The sequence below is a fragment of the Prionailurus bengalensis genome, chromosome B1 (assembly GCF_016509475.1).
Source record: "Prionailurus bengalensis isolate Pbe53 chromosome B1, Fcat_Pben_1.1_paternal_pri, whole genome shotgun sequence".
NCBI classification, from domain to species: Eukaryota; Metazoa; Chordata; class Mammalia; order Carnivora; family Felidae; genus Prionailurus; species Prionailurus bengalensis.
The window spans coordinates 105,260,567-105,279,526 of record NC_057344.1 but is presented as its reverse complement, the minus strand read 5'-3'; the positions used below and the strand labels follow the sequence as shown (position 1 = coordinate 105,279,526).

General features: G+C 37.1%; 1 protein-coding gene and 1 non-coding gene across 2 annotated transcripts in view; both read left to right on the top strand.

The window, feature by feature from the left end:
- The window catches only part of USP53 (ubiquitin specific peptidase 53), a 68,174-nt gene that overhangs the window by 5,665 nt on the left and 43,549 nt on the right, over positions 1 to 18,960 (top strand). The window contains 1 exon segment of the mRNA XM_043569528.1: positions 9,300 to 9,975. Within this exon segment, the coding sequence (XP_043425463.1) occupies positions 9,832 to 9,975 (144 nt within the window). The 5' untranslated portion in view covers positions 9,300 to 9,831.
- On the top strand, positions 18,585 to 18,649 carry LOC122479279. Its single transcript, XR_006296324.1, has one exon. It is a non-coding gene; the product is annotated as a U7 small nuclear RNA (small nuclear RNA).

The following is an 18,960-nucleotide window of genomic DNA, read 5'->3' as shown; positions in this document are numbered from 1 at the left end:
TAGCCTTAGGAGGGGGCGCTGGTTGCCAGGGGAACCAACTGTGTGATTAGAGGAATTGAACTTTCAGCCTGTCCACCTCCCTCCACTTCCAGGGAGGGGAGCGCGGTGGATTTCGAGCTAATCACTAATGGCTAGTGATTTAATCAGTTGTGCCCTGTGTAATGAAGCCTCCATAAAAAATCCTAACTGAAGGGATTTGGAGAGCTTTTGGATTGTTGAACATAGGGAGGTGCCGGGAGGGCCGAATGTCTGGAGAGGGCATGGACATTCCATCCCCCTTCCCACATACCTTACCCTTTGCCTGTCTTCCATCTGGCTGTTTCTGAGTATCTTTTCATAATAAACCTCAAGTCTAGTCGGTAAACTGTTTTCCTGAGTTCTGTGAGCCATGCTAGCAAATTAATTGGATCCATGGAGAATGTCATGGGAACCTCCAAATTATAGGCATTAATCAGAAGTACAGGTAACAACTTGGGACATGTGATGAGCAGCCGAAGTGAGAGGGATGGTCTTTTGGGACTGAGCCCTTGTCTTGGGATTTGACACTGACTGCAGGTAGATAATGCCAAAATTGAGTTAAATTGTAGGTATTGTGTTGGTGTCCACTGAGAATTGGAGAATGGCTTGTTGTGGAAGAACACATCTGGTCTCATTAGTGCAGTGAGAGTATAGAAAAAGGTGTTTTTTACTTTTGGCAGGTAGTATAGGGCCTTGCAGTCCATTGTAAAGACTTTTTTGGTTTTAATCTGAAGGTAATAAAGACCCATTGAAAGATTATAAGAAGGGGGATGACATTATGATTTAATTTTAGATGGCTCTTTTTGCCTGTTCTTGAGGGTAGGTTTTGTTGGGTAAGGGCAGCATCTAGGAGACAATTAGGCTATGCTAGCAATCCAGGCAAGATTTGATGATGGATACATCGAGAATAGAAGCGAGACTAGTAGAAGCGGAGGGGGTGAGAATTGGTCACATTCTGACAGAGGTAGGTGAGAAACCAGAGTCAAAGATCATAGCAAGATACTTGTTCTCAGCAACTGGAAAGACAAAGTTACCATCAAATGAGATGAGGGGGAAGATATAGGCAAAGCAAGAGTTCCGTTTTGGCCTTTGTCAAGGCAAAGAAATGTTAGGTTATGCCTGCTTTGGCATAATTGGCTTCTGAAGTATCTTAAAACAGATTGCTATAAGCCATTGTCTTTAATGTTCATACTCTATATTCTGGATACACATGAACTCATGTCTTTCTCTGGTTAGTTATCAGTGGGAACTAGTGAGTAGGTAAAAGCCATGAGAGATAAAGCATAGTTCTTTTTTAGATGAAAAGAAATAGTGCAAAAAAGTACAGAACATTGGGAATTACTTAAAATTTGCTGTTTTTGTTTGTGGTGGTACAGTATTTTCTTATGACTTTAATCTCATTTTCTGTCTTTGTTTTATAAATGTTCTAGTACACTCTTCTCCAATACCTCCATTTGTGGGGTGACAGTGGTTTTGTGTGTCAAAGGATATCTGTTCTTCAGTTGTATCTTCCTTACTCTAATCCTTCAATTTACAGAAGTCACGATACCTCTATAATGAATTAGGCTTTTAATTGCTTCACCTTGCTGTACCTCTTCACCTTGCTATCGAGTTATTGAAAATGAAACCTTGAATACTTTTACTAGTTAGGTGAACAGTTGTAGTGTACCAATAAAAAGTCTTCAGCGTGTCTTTGAGTTGCTGTATTGCTTATTAGTGAAAAGATGTTAAAATGAAATTTTACTTTATAGTTTGATGGTTAGGCCAGGATACTATTAAAAATATATTTCAGTAGCTTTATTAGCAGTGATTTTATTAGTAGGATTATGGGTATTCTATATTTTCCCTATGCAATACTTCTATGTTATTTTAAAAATCTATGTAATATTTTATAATCAAAACAAATCCCAATAAACGTAAAAGAACAAAGGAATTTCATAGCTTTATTAGCACTTTTATCAGTTTTCTAGGACCTCTGTAGCAAAGCAGAACAAAATGAATGACATAAAACAATAGAAATTTATTCTCTCACAGCTCCAGAGGCTGGAAGTCCAAAATCAAGGTTGGCAGAGTTGTTTTCTTTCAAGGGCTCTGAGCAGAAGCCTTCCTTTCCCCTTTTTGCTTCTGGTGGTGGCTGTCAATCCTTGGTGTTCCCTTACCTGTAGTTGTATCGCACCATTCTCTGCCTGTCATTAAACAGTATTCTCTCTGTGTGTTTCTGTCTCTTTTAATGATAACTGCTAGCCTTATTGGATAAGGGCCCACACTAATGACCTCATCTTAACCTCATTACATCTGCAAAAGCCCTATTTCCAAGTATTCACAGGCACTGGAGGTTAGGACTCTAATATGCCATTGGGTGAATACAATTCAATTTTTTTTCTAGCTTAATATTCATTTTTAAATCAATTGAAGAAAAGGGAACACGTCCAAACTCCTTTTTATGAGGCCAGCTTTACCCTGATAACAAAGATAAATAAGGACACTACAAGGAAAGAAAATATAGGCCAATGTCCCTGGCAAGTATAGATGGAAAAATTCTCAACAAAATGTTAACAAATCAAATTCAGTAGCATATTGTAAGGATCATGTACTATGATCAAGTGGGATTTATTCCTGACGTGCAAGGATGGTTCAATATTTGAAAATCAATAAATGTCATATACCACATTAAAGAAAGGAAAAATTAGATGCAGAAAAGCATTTAACGCAATTTAATATCCTTCCAGTATAAAATTTCTCAACAAAGTGGGTATAGAGGGAATGTGCCTCAATATAGTAAAAGCCATTCATGACAACTACACAGCTGACATCCTTTTTAATTATGAAAAGGCAAAAGCTTTTCCTCTAAGATCAGAAACAAAACAGGGTGCCCATTCTCACCACACCTATTCAACATAGCACTGGAAGTCCTAGCCAGAGCAGTTAGTCAAGAAAAAGAAATAAATGGCATCCAAATAGGAAAAGAAGAAGTGAAACTATTAAGGCTCCAGCAGGAACTGTTAGAACTAATGCTCGAATTCGGTACAGTTACAGGATACAAAATCAATGTAGAGAGATCAGTTGTATTTTTATTCAGTCAATTTTATCTGAGCCTAAAATTGCAATATCAAATTTCTTTTCATTTATGTTTTCTTGTATGTCGTATTTATTTAAATTTTTTTTTGTGTGTATACACGTATATAACATATAACGTGTGAATGTAATTAAGATACATACTATAGGTTTTTTTCGTACAGGCTTTTTTTTTTCACTTTTATTTTCAAGTTTGGCTGTCCGTCCCCATTTTAATAAAACATATACACACTCTTCCTTGTTAAGAAGTTCATGTAAAGCGTATATATTTTTTCACATGTTTTACAAAAATGGGATTATATTACATTTCTGCATTTTGCCTTTGTCACTCAAAAACACCCTCTTATATAATTATGTTCCTGTTTACGGATATTCAGTTTGATTCTTTCCTTATTTATTGCACCTACATAATATAGCTCAAACAGGTAATGCTTTTGGGGGGCATAGAATCTCAGTATTAGAGCTTTTAGATTGAAGGGTGTTTGTTTTGGGGTGCCTGGGTGGCTCAGTTGGTTGAGTGTCCAACTCTTGATTTTGGCTCAGGTCACGTTCCCAGGGTTGTAAGATCAAGCCTTGTGTCAGGTTCTGTGCTGAGTATGGAGCCTGCTTAAGATTCTCTCTCCCTTTCCCTCTGTCCTTTTCCCCTTCTCTCTCTCTCTCTCTCTCTCTCTCTCTCAAATGAAAAATAAATTAAATAAATAAATAAATAAATAAATGTTTTTAAATTTAACGGTTGTTGTCAGGTTGATATAATATTTCTGCAAGGGTAGTACAGTATAATTACATGTTTTATTAACAAGAAGAGAAAGCACTTCTTTCCATTTATTCCAACCAACAGTGTCTCTTTTAACTTTGCAAGCCTGATAGAAACAAAGTACTTTCATAATGCCTCTGTGTTGAGGTCTCCAAGATCCCTCTCATTCCCAGGTTTGGTGATTTTGTAAAACTCCGAGTACTCAGCATATAGTATTTCCTGGTATGCTTTATTAATTATGGCAAAAAGAAATAAAGCAAAATCAGCAAATGGGGAGCGATCATGGGGTGATGTCTGATGGAAATCAGGCACAAGTTTCTCACAATTTTATTCCAGCGGAGTCACAAAAAACACACGAATTCCTCCAGCACCAAATTGTGGTGACAAGTAAAGTGTTGTCTGTCAGAAAGCTGTTTAGAGACTCAGTGCATAGGGTTTTATTGGAGTAGTCACATAGTTATCCTCTGCTTCATAGGTTATCAAAATTCCATACTTCCAGAAGGAAAACAGGTGTTCAGGATAAAACACAGTTCAGGCACAGTAACCAGCACTCACTAGTTGTTGTGGTGGGAATCCTCTCAAAAATTTAAATTCCAAAAGCCTAAAACCTTGCAAACAGGCTTTTCTGAGATGGCAATCTTTGGTCTTGCTATTTTGTCTTTTTTCTTTTTTCTTACATAGTTTTATTGAAATATAATTCACATATCATACAATTTACTCATTGAAAGAGTACAATTCAGTAGTTTTTAGGCAGACCTATCACCACAATTTTAGAACATTTTCATCATCTCGAGAAGAATCCTTGTATCCTTTAGCTGTTACTCTTCCCTTCTCATCTCTATAGCCCCCATTTCTCCAGTCAAAGCAACCACTGACTGTCTCTAGATTTCTCTGTTCTGGACATTTTGTATCAATGGAAACATAACGTGTGGTCATGCATGACTGACTTCTTTCACTTAGCCAAGTGTTTTCGGTGTTCATCCATACGGTAGTATGAAAAGTACTTCATTTCTTTTTTTTTTTTTTAATTTTTTTTTTTTAACATTTATTTATTTTTGGGACTGAGAGAGAGATAGAGCATGAACAGGGGAGGGTCAGAGAGAGAGGGAGACACAGAATCTGAAACAGGCTCCAGGCTCTGAGCTGTCAGCACAGAGCCCGACGTGGGGCTTGAACTCACGGACCACGAGATCATGACCTGAGCTGAAGTCAGACGCTTAACCCACTGAGCTACCCAGGCGCCCCAACTTCATTTCTTTTTATAGCTGAATAATATTCCACTGTTAGAGTATGTATACACACGTAACATGCTCATACCATATGTTGTTTATCCCTTCCATTAGTTGATGAACATTTGGGTTTCCACCTTTTGGCTGTTGCAAACATTGCTTTGTTAGTTTTTTTCTGCATAACCTCCTGAATATTTATTGAAAGCATAAATATAGAATCACATTTGCATTCCTGGAATAAATCCTCCTTGACTATTCTTTTCAATAGTGTATATTATTCTTTGACACATTGATGCATTATGGTTGCTAGTGCTTTATTTATGAGTTTTATATCCAAGTCACATTAGTCTGAAATTTATCATGTTTTGATATTCAGGTTATGTTAGCTTCATTAAATGATTTGGGATACTTTGTATATTATTTTTCCTGTGCCCTGCAATAATATACCATTAGAATTAATAGTTCTTTAACTTTTAGATGAAATTGAACTTTGAATCCATGTGATCCAGATGGCATTTGCAGTGGGAGAACTTTTGTTTCCACATTGTTCTAGGTTTCGAAAATATTTTCTACTTTTTCTTGGCTTGATTTTGTTAATTTGTATTTTTTTGGGGAAATTACCCTTTCCTTTAGATTTTGAAAGTTATTGCCATAAAACTTAAGTGATATTCGCTTACAGTTCTTTTGGTTGCTTCTGTATCTGTGGTCATTTCTCATTTATCAATTTCCTTGGTGTTTATATATCTGTTTCTTTTTTTCCTTAATCAAGCTTGTGAAAATTTTGTCTGTTATATTAGTTTTTACAAAAGTTTATTTTTTGATTCATGTTTTCTTTCTTTTTAAAATGTTTATTTTGAGAGAGAGAGAGCGAGTGAGCTTGCGTGTTGGGGGGGGGGTGGGCAGAGAGAGAGAGGGAGACAAAATCCCAAGCAGGCTGTACATAGCACAGAGCCTGACACAGGGCTCAATCCCACCACCCTGGGATCGTGACCTGAGCCAAAATAAAGAGTCGGACGCTTAACTGAGCCACCCAGGTGTCTCCATTTCTATTGTTTGCCAATAAATGGGCTTGAAAATCTCTTTTTTCTCTCTCTTTTCAGTTTAAGCCTTCATAACTTTCATCCTACTTCCTTCCCCACATCATGTGTGGATTTTTTTGAGTTATGTATTCTCTGTGAGTTTTTTGGCTTTTAATTGTGGAAAAATCATAGTCATTTTTAAAGGTGTTTACTCAATTTACTTTTTCTGGGAATTCTTTTAGATAGTATTGATAGTTTTAGATTTCACTCATGCCTTTTAGCTTTTTTGAAATGTTTATATTTTCCACTTCTTTACTCCTTTTTTAGTACTTGCAGGAAAATTTCCTGATCTGAGCTTACTGCTTCTTAATATGGTTTTCACTTCTATCCATTTTGCTAGTTAAGTCATTCTTTTGCAAAATTGCAGTATTTTAAAAAGCTGCCATATTCAGTTGGTGGATATTTATTGTTTATTTTAAATTTGTATTCCCTTTGGTCTGTTTATTCTGTTTCCTATGTTGTAAAATGTTCAGTTTGCTCCTACTCCTCAAGTGTCTGGTTATCTTTTTCCTGGAGTACAACCAAATTACACACTAATAATGTTAAGGATGAACTCTCATTTGTGTTTATTCAAATGATTTCAGTGAGTAGAGGTAGGATGTGAGTAGAGGGGCTTGATCTGGAGTGATGCGGCCTGAGAGAACTGTTACCCAGCCTAGCGGCATGATTTTTTCCAGATCCTACTAATCTCTGTTCTATTTGTGAAGTAGGCATTAGAGAAGAACACACAGGGCCCTTGCAGGTCCCCGTACTTGTTACCAGTTCCCAAACTGGTTGTGCTCTAGTGCTTTTCTGTTGTTATGTTATAATTTCCCTTACACTCCAGATGGCACTAGCGTGGTAGCTGAACTTTCCTGTTTCATTGCATTGTGTGGTGTGGGAATTCTCTGCCGAGAGCAATGTGAAGAAAGGAAAAGGTCCTAACTAGAAAGCTCTTTTCCAGTCTGTAGCACTTGTCCCTCTCTATTTCTTGGCTGCTGTTTCCCTCCCACTTTAGAAGCCAGTTACTTTGGTGTCCTTAAGGTTTCTTCCTGTTTCTCATTTGGCTACCTATTCCTTTTGTATAATCTCCTGACTTGGGCTGGGGTTAGGGAGCAGAGGGCATATACTAGTTTGACATCTTGCACAAGAGTGGAAGCCACAGTATTTTAAAATTATCTGTTTGTGTGTTTGCCCTTCACCAAAGTAAGGTCATTAAAGGGAGGGGTTGTTTTATATACTTCAGCACAGTTCATGATGCAAACCTGGTGCCTAGTAAATGATGAAAGAATATCATTTTAATAGGATTCTTTCATTAAAAATACAAATTTACTACCAATGTAGAGCTCCTTTAATGTTGTAATATTATGCATTTATTAAAAACTTAATTTATATTAAATATTTGGGGATCATTTAGATCACTTTAGGGAAGGTTGAAATCCACAGAGTTAAAAAGGAGACAACTAACATAGTATAGTGTTTTAGAATTCTTGAAACATTTAATCTATGTTAATTGGGGCTATTATTGTTATCTCCATTTTATAGATGAAGAAGCTGTAAATCAGAGAGGATAAGGATTTATCTAAGACCAAACAGCTAATAAGTGATGAGTGAATATGTTGGGCTGGAAATAAGCCCTGGCTTTAAGTCTTTAGATAAGATGCTTCTTTATTCCTCAATGCTTTCCTTAGTGGGCATTTGACCATTGGTATTGAACTGATCTATCTCATTCTTTCGTAGGTTTTTGTGCTTTGAAAAAGAGTTTAAAGCCAAAGTCCTCACAGAGGTTTTTCAGTACCCCACATGATCTGTTCCCATCCCTCCTTTTCATCTTCTCTGTTCTTTGTTCACATTTCTCCTGCCACATTGGATAGCTTACTATTTTCCCAACATGCTAAGCATGCTATTCACTCTGTTGGGAATGTCTTTTTCCCAGGTGGTATCTTCACCTCCTTCAAACATTTGTGCAAAGGCAACAATCTGCAACTAGACTTTCCATGACTATCCTGTTTAAAAGTGCAAACTGTCTCACATTATATGCATTTTCCACCCTCTTTCCTTGCATTGTTTTTCTGTTAGCACTCAGCACATAGCTCTTCTAGTACAAGTTACAAGTTGTTACTCATTGTATTAGTGTCTGTCTGCCTTTCCTCATTCTTAGTCCAGTGCCTGGCGGAATACCTGGCTCAGTAAATGTTTGTTGAGTGAATGAATATAGGAAGGAAATTTAATTGATTAAACAAAACTTATTAATAATACTTGTTTTATTTTTAAAATTTTATTTATTTAACTAATCTCTACACTCAACTTGGGACTTGAACTCATGACGCTGGGATCAAGAATTGCACGCTTTTTTGACTGAGCCAGCCAGGCACCTCAGTGATAATTGCTTTTAATTAAATTTAAAGTCTTTTTAGTCAAGAACATGCATTTGTGAATAATGTAGAAATTTACTTTAGTTCACCAAGATTTGTTTATCAATTTAAGGTTTCTTCTGAGTTGTTTTGTTTATTTTTTATTTAAAAAATTTTTTTCTTAATATTTATTTTTGAGAGACAGCATGAGTGGGAGAGGGGCAGGGAGAGAGGGAGACACAGAATCCAAAGCAGGCCCCAGGCTCCGAGTTGACAGCACAGAGCCAACGCAGGCTCAACCCCACGAACCGTGAGATCATGACCTGAGCCAAAGTCGGAAGCTTAACCGACTGAGCCACCCAGGCGCCCCTCTTCTGAGTTATTTAATGCATATCAATTTGTGTAAAATCTCCTGGGTTTCTTGGGAAAATGATATGATTCTGTGTAAGAAAGATAACATAGAATGTCTGTATAAGTATTTGTTTTAATAAACAAGGCAATTTAGTGTTGACACCAAAGTTAGTACTTTTGAAAATACTACCTGAGATCTAATTTAATTCTAGTTTTCTGTAAAATATTTTCCTTATGAAACCACTCACCGTTGAAATGTTCAAGTTGGTTGTGATTGATGTCACATGGGTATTTTTTAAAAGTTTTTAATGAAGAATAATGTTTTCATTTTTATATTTTAGAACATTATTAGTTATAATCCTCCTTGGGTATATATTCGGTATTTGTGTTCAAATAGTAAGGTAGCAGTTTTCTTGATTAGCCTTTATTTTCATTTAAACATTTATTTTCTTTCTTGTAGATTTGCTTTGAAGTCACGTTGATAACATATGGAGTCACCTTTGATAACTTCACCTGGAAAAGAGAATCTTCTTATTAAAAAAACATAAGGAAAACAGATGACCAAAGGAATCGTGCCAAATGCGAACTCAACATCTTTTTGTATCATCTGGTTTTTAAATCATCAAGACAAATGGCTTGTACTTCAAAGAAAATTATTTGTTCATTGACATAGTTTTTAGCAGTTTAAAAAAAAAATCTTTTTTTTACCTTAACTATACAACTCTCTTATAAAATTAAACACATATAAAAATTTTAAGGTCATGTTTAAAATAGCTTTCTTTTTTAGAACTTCAGTGTTTGTGTACCCTATTTTTGCTTGACAAAGTCATCAAAAATTTGCGGCAACAGGAAAGATATGTACTTGGAAACTTATATTATAATTGACTGCATTGAATTTAAGTGGACAATTCAAGACATCATCCCTTCTATCATCAGAAATATCATGTAAAATATATAATTCTTAGCTTTAATGTAAACAGAGTTTCTTGAAAATGGCATGGGTGAAATTCTTACGGAAACCTGGTGGCAATCTTGGAAAAGCTTATCAGCCTGGAAGTATGCTGTCCCTAGCCCCTACCAAAGGCTTGTTAAATGAACCAGGACAAAACAGCTGCTTTCTTAATAGTGCTGTACAGGTGAGACCATAATTTCTTGTTTAATTTTCAAAAGTGCTTTTCAAGAAATCCTTTGTTTAATGTTTCTTATACTGTAAATTAAGAGTAAAGTTATTATTGACTGGAAAGCCTTTTTAATATTACTTTTAATTGTATCAAAAATATTTTGGCTTGGCATTTTGTTTTTTTATTATAAACAGAAGTGAATATTATTTGTTTAATATAAATGGGAATGTTTTTGCAACAGAATAATGTATATCTATGCTATAAAAACATCTTTTGACTTAAAATGTTTATTTAGTAAGTTAAAAATATGTTTCTCAAATACATAAAATAGTTTTTTTGAATCAACTAATCTATTCCCCCCTCCCCCTTTTCTTTTAAAAGGAATCTAGTGGAATCCCCATAGATAGCCTGGGTTGAAATGAGAATGCACAGTTAATTCTCAGGATTCAAACTCCCTTCGCCTTCCACTGTGGCCTTAAATCGTCTCTGTGGTATCATAATTTAGACACCACTATTTTAGTGGAATTGAAAATTAATCCATTTTGCTTCAGTCCTTGTTGAAATTCTTTTAATTAGCAAATATGTACTAACCTTGCTTTTCTGTCAGCATTCTGATATACATCGGGACCCTTAAATGGCAGTCACTGTTCTTCCCTGGCCTAAAGATCCCACTGGCATTAAGTGCTGTGAGAAGTACAGGAAAATATTTATTGAATGGCACTGGATATAGGGAAATACTGTATACCAAAAAAACGTGGAATGAAATGCTTTCAATTTTTTTTTTTTCAACGTTTATTTATTTTTGGGACAGAAAGAGACAGAGCATGAACGGGGGAGGGGCAGAGAGAGAGGGAGACACAGAATCGGAAACAGGCTCCAGGCTCTGAGCCATCAGCCCAGAGCCTGACGTGGGGCTCGAACTCCCGGACCGCGAGATCGTGACCTGGCTGAAGTCGGACGCTTAACCGACTGCGCCACCCAGGCGCCCCGAAATGCTTTTAATTAAATCAGCTGTGAGAAAGGGCTTCTATCACAAATATTTTTCTGTTAACCCTTTTCTAGGTCTTTTTTTTTTTTTTAAACATATATATATATATTTCTCTCTATTTCTGTCCTTTTCTCTGGCTTCCAAAATGCAGTATGTAGTTGTGTAAAGTATACTTACATGGTACAGAAAACGGATAAATATTCCAGTGGCTATATATTTTTTTAAATGAACATTCCATTGCTCTGTACCATGAAGGTTATTTATACTCCTCTACATAGTTATTGCCGTTTCTGTTGCTCATCACTACTTTGTGTAGATCTGGGTATCACTTATTCTCCTTGAAGGAAGTCTTTTAACATTTCTTGTAGGTCAGATCTGTTGTTAATGAGTTCTTTCAGCTTTTGTGTGTCTGGAAAAAAATGTTTCAATTTTGTTTTTGAAAGATAGTTTTACTCATTAAAGAAGTCTATCTAAGTTGGCAGTTTTTCTCTTTCAGTACTTTAAAGATTTTGGCTCTTTATCTTCTGGCTTGCATTATTTCTAATGAAAAACTGTCATTCTTTGTACCTCTGTATGTAATGTGTCCTTGTTCTCTGGCTCCTTATAAAATTTTCTTTTTTTCACTAGTTTAAAGCAATTTGATATTGATGTGCCTCAACATAGTTTTCTTCATGTTTCTTGTGTTTGGGCTTATTGAGCATCTTAGATCTGTGGGTTTATGATTTTTATCAAACTTTGAAAGTTTTTGACCATTATTTCTGACTGTGTCAGCACAGAGCCCAACGCTTGAACTCATGAACCATGAAGTCATGACCTGAGCCGAAGTTGGATGCTTAACTGACTGAGCTACCAGGCTCCCCAACCATTATTTCTTCAAACTTTTTTGTCTCTCTCTTCCTTTGGAGGATTCCAATTATATATAAAAGTGGTTGCCTCAGGTTGTCCCACAGCCCACTGATGCTCTTTTCATTTTCACTCTCAATCTTTTTTTCTTTCTCTTGATTTCATTTTGTATGGTTTCTATTACTATGTTTTCAACTTCGTTAATCCTTTCCTTTGCAGTGTCTAATCTGTTAATCCCATCCAGCGTATTTTGATTTCAGACATTGTAATTTTACCTCTAGAAGTTTGATCTGGGTCTTTTAAAAATCTTTTTGAAGTCTATACTTAACATGTTCAGTCTTTTCTATAGCATCTTGAACATTTGAAATATAGTTATGGTTTTAATGTACTTGTCTACTAATGCTGTCATTCTGCAAATTATGGGTTTCAACTGATTTTTATCCTCATTTGGGAATATGTTTTCTTGTTTATTTTAATGTCTAGTAATTTTTTATTGGATGTCAGACATTTTGAGTTTTATCTTGTTGGGTGATGGATATTTTTATATTCCTAGAAATATTCTTGAACTTTGTTCTGGTATACTTTATTTGGAAACAGTTTGATCATTTTACTTTTAAGCTTTGTCAGGCAGTCCCAGAGTTGTGTTTAATCTAGGATTAATTTATCTACTACTGGACAAGACCCTTCTTTCTTTAATCAATTATCTGTGAATTATGAAGCACTCAACTTTGGCTATTGGGAGCAGGTACTGTCCTAGGTGGGTTTGAGTTCTGGGCACTATCCCCTCTAATCTTTTGGAATACTTCTTTCCCCAGCCATAGGTGGTTTCCTCACAGTATTGCCTGAATACTCAAAGGGGACCCTCTGTAGAGCTCTGGTATTTGCTCTGTGCAGCTCTCTCCTCTGCAGTTCTCTGCCCTGCCAATTCTAGCTGCTTTGGTGTCCCTGAACTTCCACCTCTATCTCTTCAATTCAGGAGATCTGTTGTCCCGGATGTTAAAATGTGTGCCATGTAAACTAATTTTCAAAGCCAATCCTTACTAACAAAACAATTATTCAAATGGATTTTGTTAGAAAAAGCCTGACTTCATTTTTAAGAATTCAGAATGTAAATGTTGTTATGCAGTTTGATGAATATTTTTAAAAACCACTGAGAAATAAATTGTGGAGTATGTCTTGTATGAAATTACTAAAAGTAGACATTATTAAAATTTACCGTTTTCAGTAGTGATGCACTAATTTACATTCCCACCAGCAGTGCATGAGGGTTATCTTTTCTCCACATCCTTACCAAAACTTGTTATTCTTTTGTCTTTTTTTTATTTTATTTTATTTTTTTATTTTTTTTTAATTTTTTTTTTCAACATTTTTAAATTTATTCTTGGGACAGAGAGAGACAGAGCATGAACGGGGGAGGGGCAGAGAGAGAGGGAGACACAGAATCGGAAACAGGCTCCAGGCTCCGAGCCATCAGCCCAGAGCCTGATGCGGGGCTCGAACTCACGGACCGTGAGATCGTGACCTGGCTGAAGTCGGATGCTTAACCGACTGCGCCACCCAGGCGCCCCTGTCTTTTTTGATAATAGTCAATCTGATACTTGTGAAATGATATCTTGTTGTTTTGATTTGCATTTCCATGTTGAACATCTTTTCATGTGTCTGTTGGCCATCTGTATGTTTTCTTTGGAAAAATATCTATTCAAGTCCTCTGCCCAATTTTTAATTGGGTTGTTGTTGATGTTGATATTAAGTTTTATTAGTTCCTTATGTATTTTGGATAACAACCCCCTATCATATGTATGATTTGAAAATCTCTTTTCCCATTAATTAGGTTGCCTTTTTGTTTTTTTTTCTTTTTGTGTTTGTTTTGAGCAAGAGAGAGAGAGAGAGAGAGAGAGAGAAAACACGAGTGGGGGAGGGGCACAGAGAGAGGGAGACACAGAATCCGAAGCAGGCTCCAGGCTCTGAGCTGTCAGCACAGAGACCTATGTGGGGCTCGAACTCCCAGACTGTGAGATCCTGACCTGAGCCAAAGTTGGACGCCCAACTGACTGAGCCACCCAGGTGCCCCTGCCTTTTTGTTTTGTTTTTTAAATATTTTTTTATTTTTAAGTAATCTCTACACCCAGTGTGGGGCTCAAACTTACAACCCTGAGATCAAGAGTCACATGATCTGCCAACTGAGCCAGTCAGGCGTCCTCCTTTTTTGGTTTGTTGATGGTTTCCTTTGCTCTGCAAAAGCTTTTAGTTTAATGCAATCCCATTTGTTTATTTTAGCTTTTTGCCCTTGCCTAAAGAGATTGGTCCCCAAAAAACGTATTACTGATATCAGATAGAGCTTAGTGCGTATCTTTTCTTCTAGGAATTTTATGGTTTCAGGTTTCACATTCAAGTCTCTAATCCATTTTGAAGTTATTTTTGTATGTTGTGTAAATGTGGTTCAGTTTCATTCTTTCACATGTAGCTGTTCAGTTTTCCCAACACTATCGAATAGACTTTTTTCTCCATTGTATGTTCTTCTTTTGTCATACATTAATTGACCATATAAGCATGGATTTATTTATGGGCTCTTTGTTCCATTGACTTATGTGTCTCTGTATTCCTGTGTTTACCATACCATTTTTTTTATATGAAATTTATTGACAAATTGGTTTCCATACAACACCCAGTGCTCATCCCAAAAGGTGCCCTCCTCAATACCCATCACCCACCCTCTCCTCCCTCCCACCCCCCATCAACCCTCAGTTTGTTCTCAGTTTTTAACAGTCTCTTATGCTTTGGCTCTCTCGCACTCTAACCTCTTTTTTTTTTTTTTTTCTTCCCCTCCCCCATGGGTTCCTGTTAAGTTTCTCAGGATCCACATAAGAGTGAAACCATATGGTATCTGTCTTTCTCTGTATGGCTTATTTCACTTAGCATCACACTCTCCAGTTCCATCCACGTTGCTACAAAAGGCCATATTTCATTTTTTCTCATTGCCACGTAATATTCCATTGTGTATATAAACCACAATTTCTTTATCCATTCATCAGTTGATGGACATTTAGGCTCTTTCCATAATTTGGCTATTGTTGAGAGTGCTGCTATGAACATTGGGGTACAAGTGGCCCTATGCATCAGTGCTCCTGTATCCCTTGGATAAACTCCTAGCAGTGCTATTGCTGGGTCATAGGGTAGGTCTATTTTTAATTTTCTGAGGAACCTCCACACTGCTTTCCAGAGCGGCTGCACCAATTTGCATTCCCACCAACAGTGGGTTCCCGTTTCTCCACATCCTCTCCAGCATCTATAGTCTCCTGATTTGTTCATTTTGGCCACTCTGACTGGCGTGAGGTGATACCTGAGTGTGGTTTTGATTTGTATTTGCCTGATGAGGAGCGATGCTGAACATCTTTTCATGTGCCTGTTGGCCATCCGGATGTCTTCTTTAGAGAAGTGTCTATTCATGTTTTCTGCCCATTTCTTCACTGGGTTATTTGTTTTTCGGGTGTGGAGTTTGGTGAGCTCTTTATAGATTTTAGATACTAGCCCTTTGTCCGATATGTCATTTGCAAATATCTTTTCCCATTCTGTTGGTTGCCTTTTAGTTTTGTTGGTTGTTTCCTTTGCTGTGCAGAAGCTTTTTATCTTCCTAAGGTCCCAGTAATTCACTTTTGCTTTTAATTCCCTTGCCTTTGGGGATGTGTCGAGTAAGAGATTGCTGCGGCTGAGGTCAGAGAGGTCTTTTCCTGCTTTCTCCTCTAAGGTTTTGATGGTTTCCTGTCTCACATTTAGGTCCTTTATCCATTTTGAGTTTATTTTTGTGAATGGTGTGAGAAAGTGGTCTAGTTTCAACCTTCTGCATGTTGCTGTCCAGTTCTCCCAGCACCATTTGTTAAAGAGGCTGTCTTTTTTCCATTGGATGTTCTTTCCTGCTTTGTCAAAGATGAGTTGGCCATACGTTGGTGGGTCTAGTTCTGGAGTTTCTATTCTATTCCATTGGTCTATGTGTCTGTTTTTGTGCCACATACCGTTTTGATTACTATAGCTTTGTAGTATAGTTTGAGATCAGGAGACATAATGCCTCCAGCTGTGTCCTTTCTCAAGATTGCTTTGGCTACTCAGGGTCTTTGTGGTTCCATACAAATTTTGGGATTATTTGTTCTATATCTGTGAAGAATGTCATTGCTATTTTGATGAGCATTGCGTTGAATCTGTAGATTGCTTTGGGTAGTATGGGCATTTTAAGAATATTAATTCTTCTAATCCATGAGCATGGAATATCTTTCCATTTGTGTCATCTTTGATTTCTTTCAACAAATGTCTTGCAGCTTTCAGAGTACAGTCATACCTCACTCTATTGTGCTTCACTTTATTACACCTTGCAGGTACTGCCTTTTTTTTTTTTTTTTTTTTTACCAACTGAAGGTTTGTGCAACCCTATATCAAACACGTCTGTGGACACCATTTTTCCAATAGCATTGCTCACTTTGTGTGGCTTACTCACATTTTTTAAAATCTTGGAGTATTTCAGACTTCTTCATTATTATATTTATGATGGTGATCTGTAATTACTGGCCTTGATATTACTATTGTAATTGTTTTGGGGCACCACAAACTGCACCCATACGGATAGCAAACTTAATTGGTTAAAAATGTGTTTTAACTGCTTCACTGACTGGCTGTTCCCTCATGTCTCTCCCTCTCTTTGGGCTTCCCTATTCCCTGAGACATAACAACATTGAAATTAGGCCAATTAATAAACCTACAGTGCCCTCTAAGTGTTCAAGTGAAAGGCAGCCTCATGTATCTCACTTTAAAGCAAAAGCTAGAAACGATTAAGTTTAGTGAGGAAGGCATTGCAAAAGTCAAGAGAGGCTGAAAGTGAGGCCTCTTGTGCCAAACAGCAAAGTTGTGAATACAAAGGAAAAGTTCTCAAAGGAAATTAAAAGTCCTACTCCAGTGAAAATACAAATGATAAGAAAGTGAAAAAGCCTTCTTGCTGAAATGGAAAAAGTTTTAGCAGTCTGGATAGAAGATCAAATCAGCCACAACATCCCTCTAAGTCAAAACCTAATCCAGAGGTAAGCCCTAAATATCTTCAATTCTATGAAGGCTGAAAGAGGTGAGGAATCTGCAGAAGAGATGTTTGAAGCTAGTGGAGGTTGGTTCATGAGGTTTATGGAAAGAAGCCTTTTCTATAACAGAAAATGCAAAATTAAGCAGCAAGTGCTGATGCAGAAGCTGCAGCAAGTTACCCAGAAGATCTAGCTAAGATAACTCGTGAAGGTGGCTACGCTAAGCAACAGACTATCAGTGTAGACAAAACATCCTTCTATAGAAAGAAGATGCTACCTAGAACTTTCGTAGCTAGAAAAGAGAAGTCAAAGCCCAGCTTCAAAGCTTCAAAGGACAGGATATCTTGTTATGGGCTAATGTAGGTGGTGACTTTAAATTGAAGCCAGTACTTATTTACCATTTCAGAAATTCTAGGGCCCTTAAAAATTATGTTAAATCTACTCTGCCCATTCCCTCTAAATGGAACAACAAAGATGACAGCACATTGTTTACAACATGGTTTATCAAATCATCCTGCTAATGAGACTTACTATTCAGAAAAAAAAAAAATCTTCTCAAAATGTTACTGTTCATTGACAATGCACTTGGTTACCCAAGAGCTCTGATGGAGATGTACAGTGAGATTAGTGTTGTTTTCATGCCTGTTAACACAACATCCATTCTGCAAGGAGTAATTTTCACTTTCAAGTCTTGCTATTTAAGAAATACATTTCAGAGGCACCTGGGTGGCTCAATCGTTTGAGCATCTGACTTTTGATTTTGGCTCAGGTCATGATCTCAGGGTGGTGAGATTGAGTCCTGCATCAGGCTCGTGCTGGGGATGGAGCTTGCTGAAGATTCTTTCTCTCCCTCTCTCTCTGTCCCTCCCCCTGCTTGGGCACTCCATCAAAAAAACAAACAAACAAAAAAACATTTCATAAGGCTACAGCTTTCAGAAGGCTATAGGCATAGGCATTGATTCCTCCGATGGATCTGGGCAAGGTAAATTAAAAATACTCTTGAAGACTAATGAATCTAGATGTTACTAAAAACATTCATGATTCATGGAAAGAGGTCAAAATATCAACATTAATAGGTTGGAAGAAGTACATGGATGACTTTGAGGGGTTTACAACTTTAGTAGAGGAGGTAACTGCAGATGTGGAAAAAGTAAGAGAACTAGAATTAGAAGTGGAGCTTGAAGATGTGAATTGCTGCAATCTCATAAAACTTCAGTGGATGAGAACATCTTACAGATGAGCAAAGAAAGTGGTTTCTTCTTCTTTTTTTTTTTTAATTTTTTTTCCAACGTTTATTTTATTTTTGGGACAGAGAGCGACAGAGCATGAACGGGGGAGGGTCAGAGAGAGGGAGACACAGAATCTGAAACAGGCTCCAGGCTCTGAGCTGTCAGCACGGAGCCTGACGCGGGGCTCGAACTCACGGACCGCGAGATCGTGACCTGGCTGAAGTCGGACGCTTAGCCGACTGCGCCACCCAGGCGCCCCAAGAAAGTGGTTTCTTAAGATGGAATCTACTCTTGGAAGATGCTGTGAAGATTGTTGAAAGTCAACAAAGGATTTGGAATATTACATAAGCTTAGTTGATAAAGCAGCAGCAGAGTTTGAGAAGATTGAGTCCAATTTTGAAAGTTCTGTGGGTAAAATTCTGTCAAGCAGTATTGCATGCTACATAAAAATAGTTGGTGAAAGGAAGGCAATGTGGCAAGGTTTATGGTCTTATTTTAATAAATTGTGAGTGTTACAGCTCTTTTAGAATTTGTCTAGTAGGGTTTCCAGTCCTTACTGGAAGACAACCCCACCCCACCACTGCCAAAAAAAAAAGAATTGTACAACCACCCCAGCTTTATACAACCACTACCCTGATCAGTGAGCAGCCATCAACATTGAGGCAGGACCCTCCACCAATAGAATAATTACAACATTCTGAAAGCTCAGATGATGGTTATCATTTTTGACAATAAAATATTTTTAAATTAAGGTATGTACATCGTTTTTTAGTCCTAATGCTATTGCACATGTAATAGATGACACTATAGAGTAAACATAGCTTTTATATACACTGGGAAACTAAAAAGTTTATTTGACTGGTTTATTGCAGTATTAGCTTTA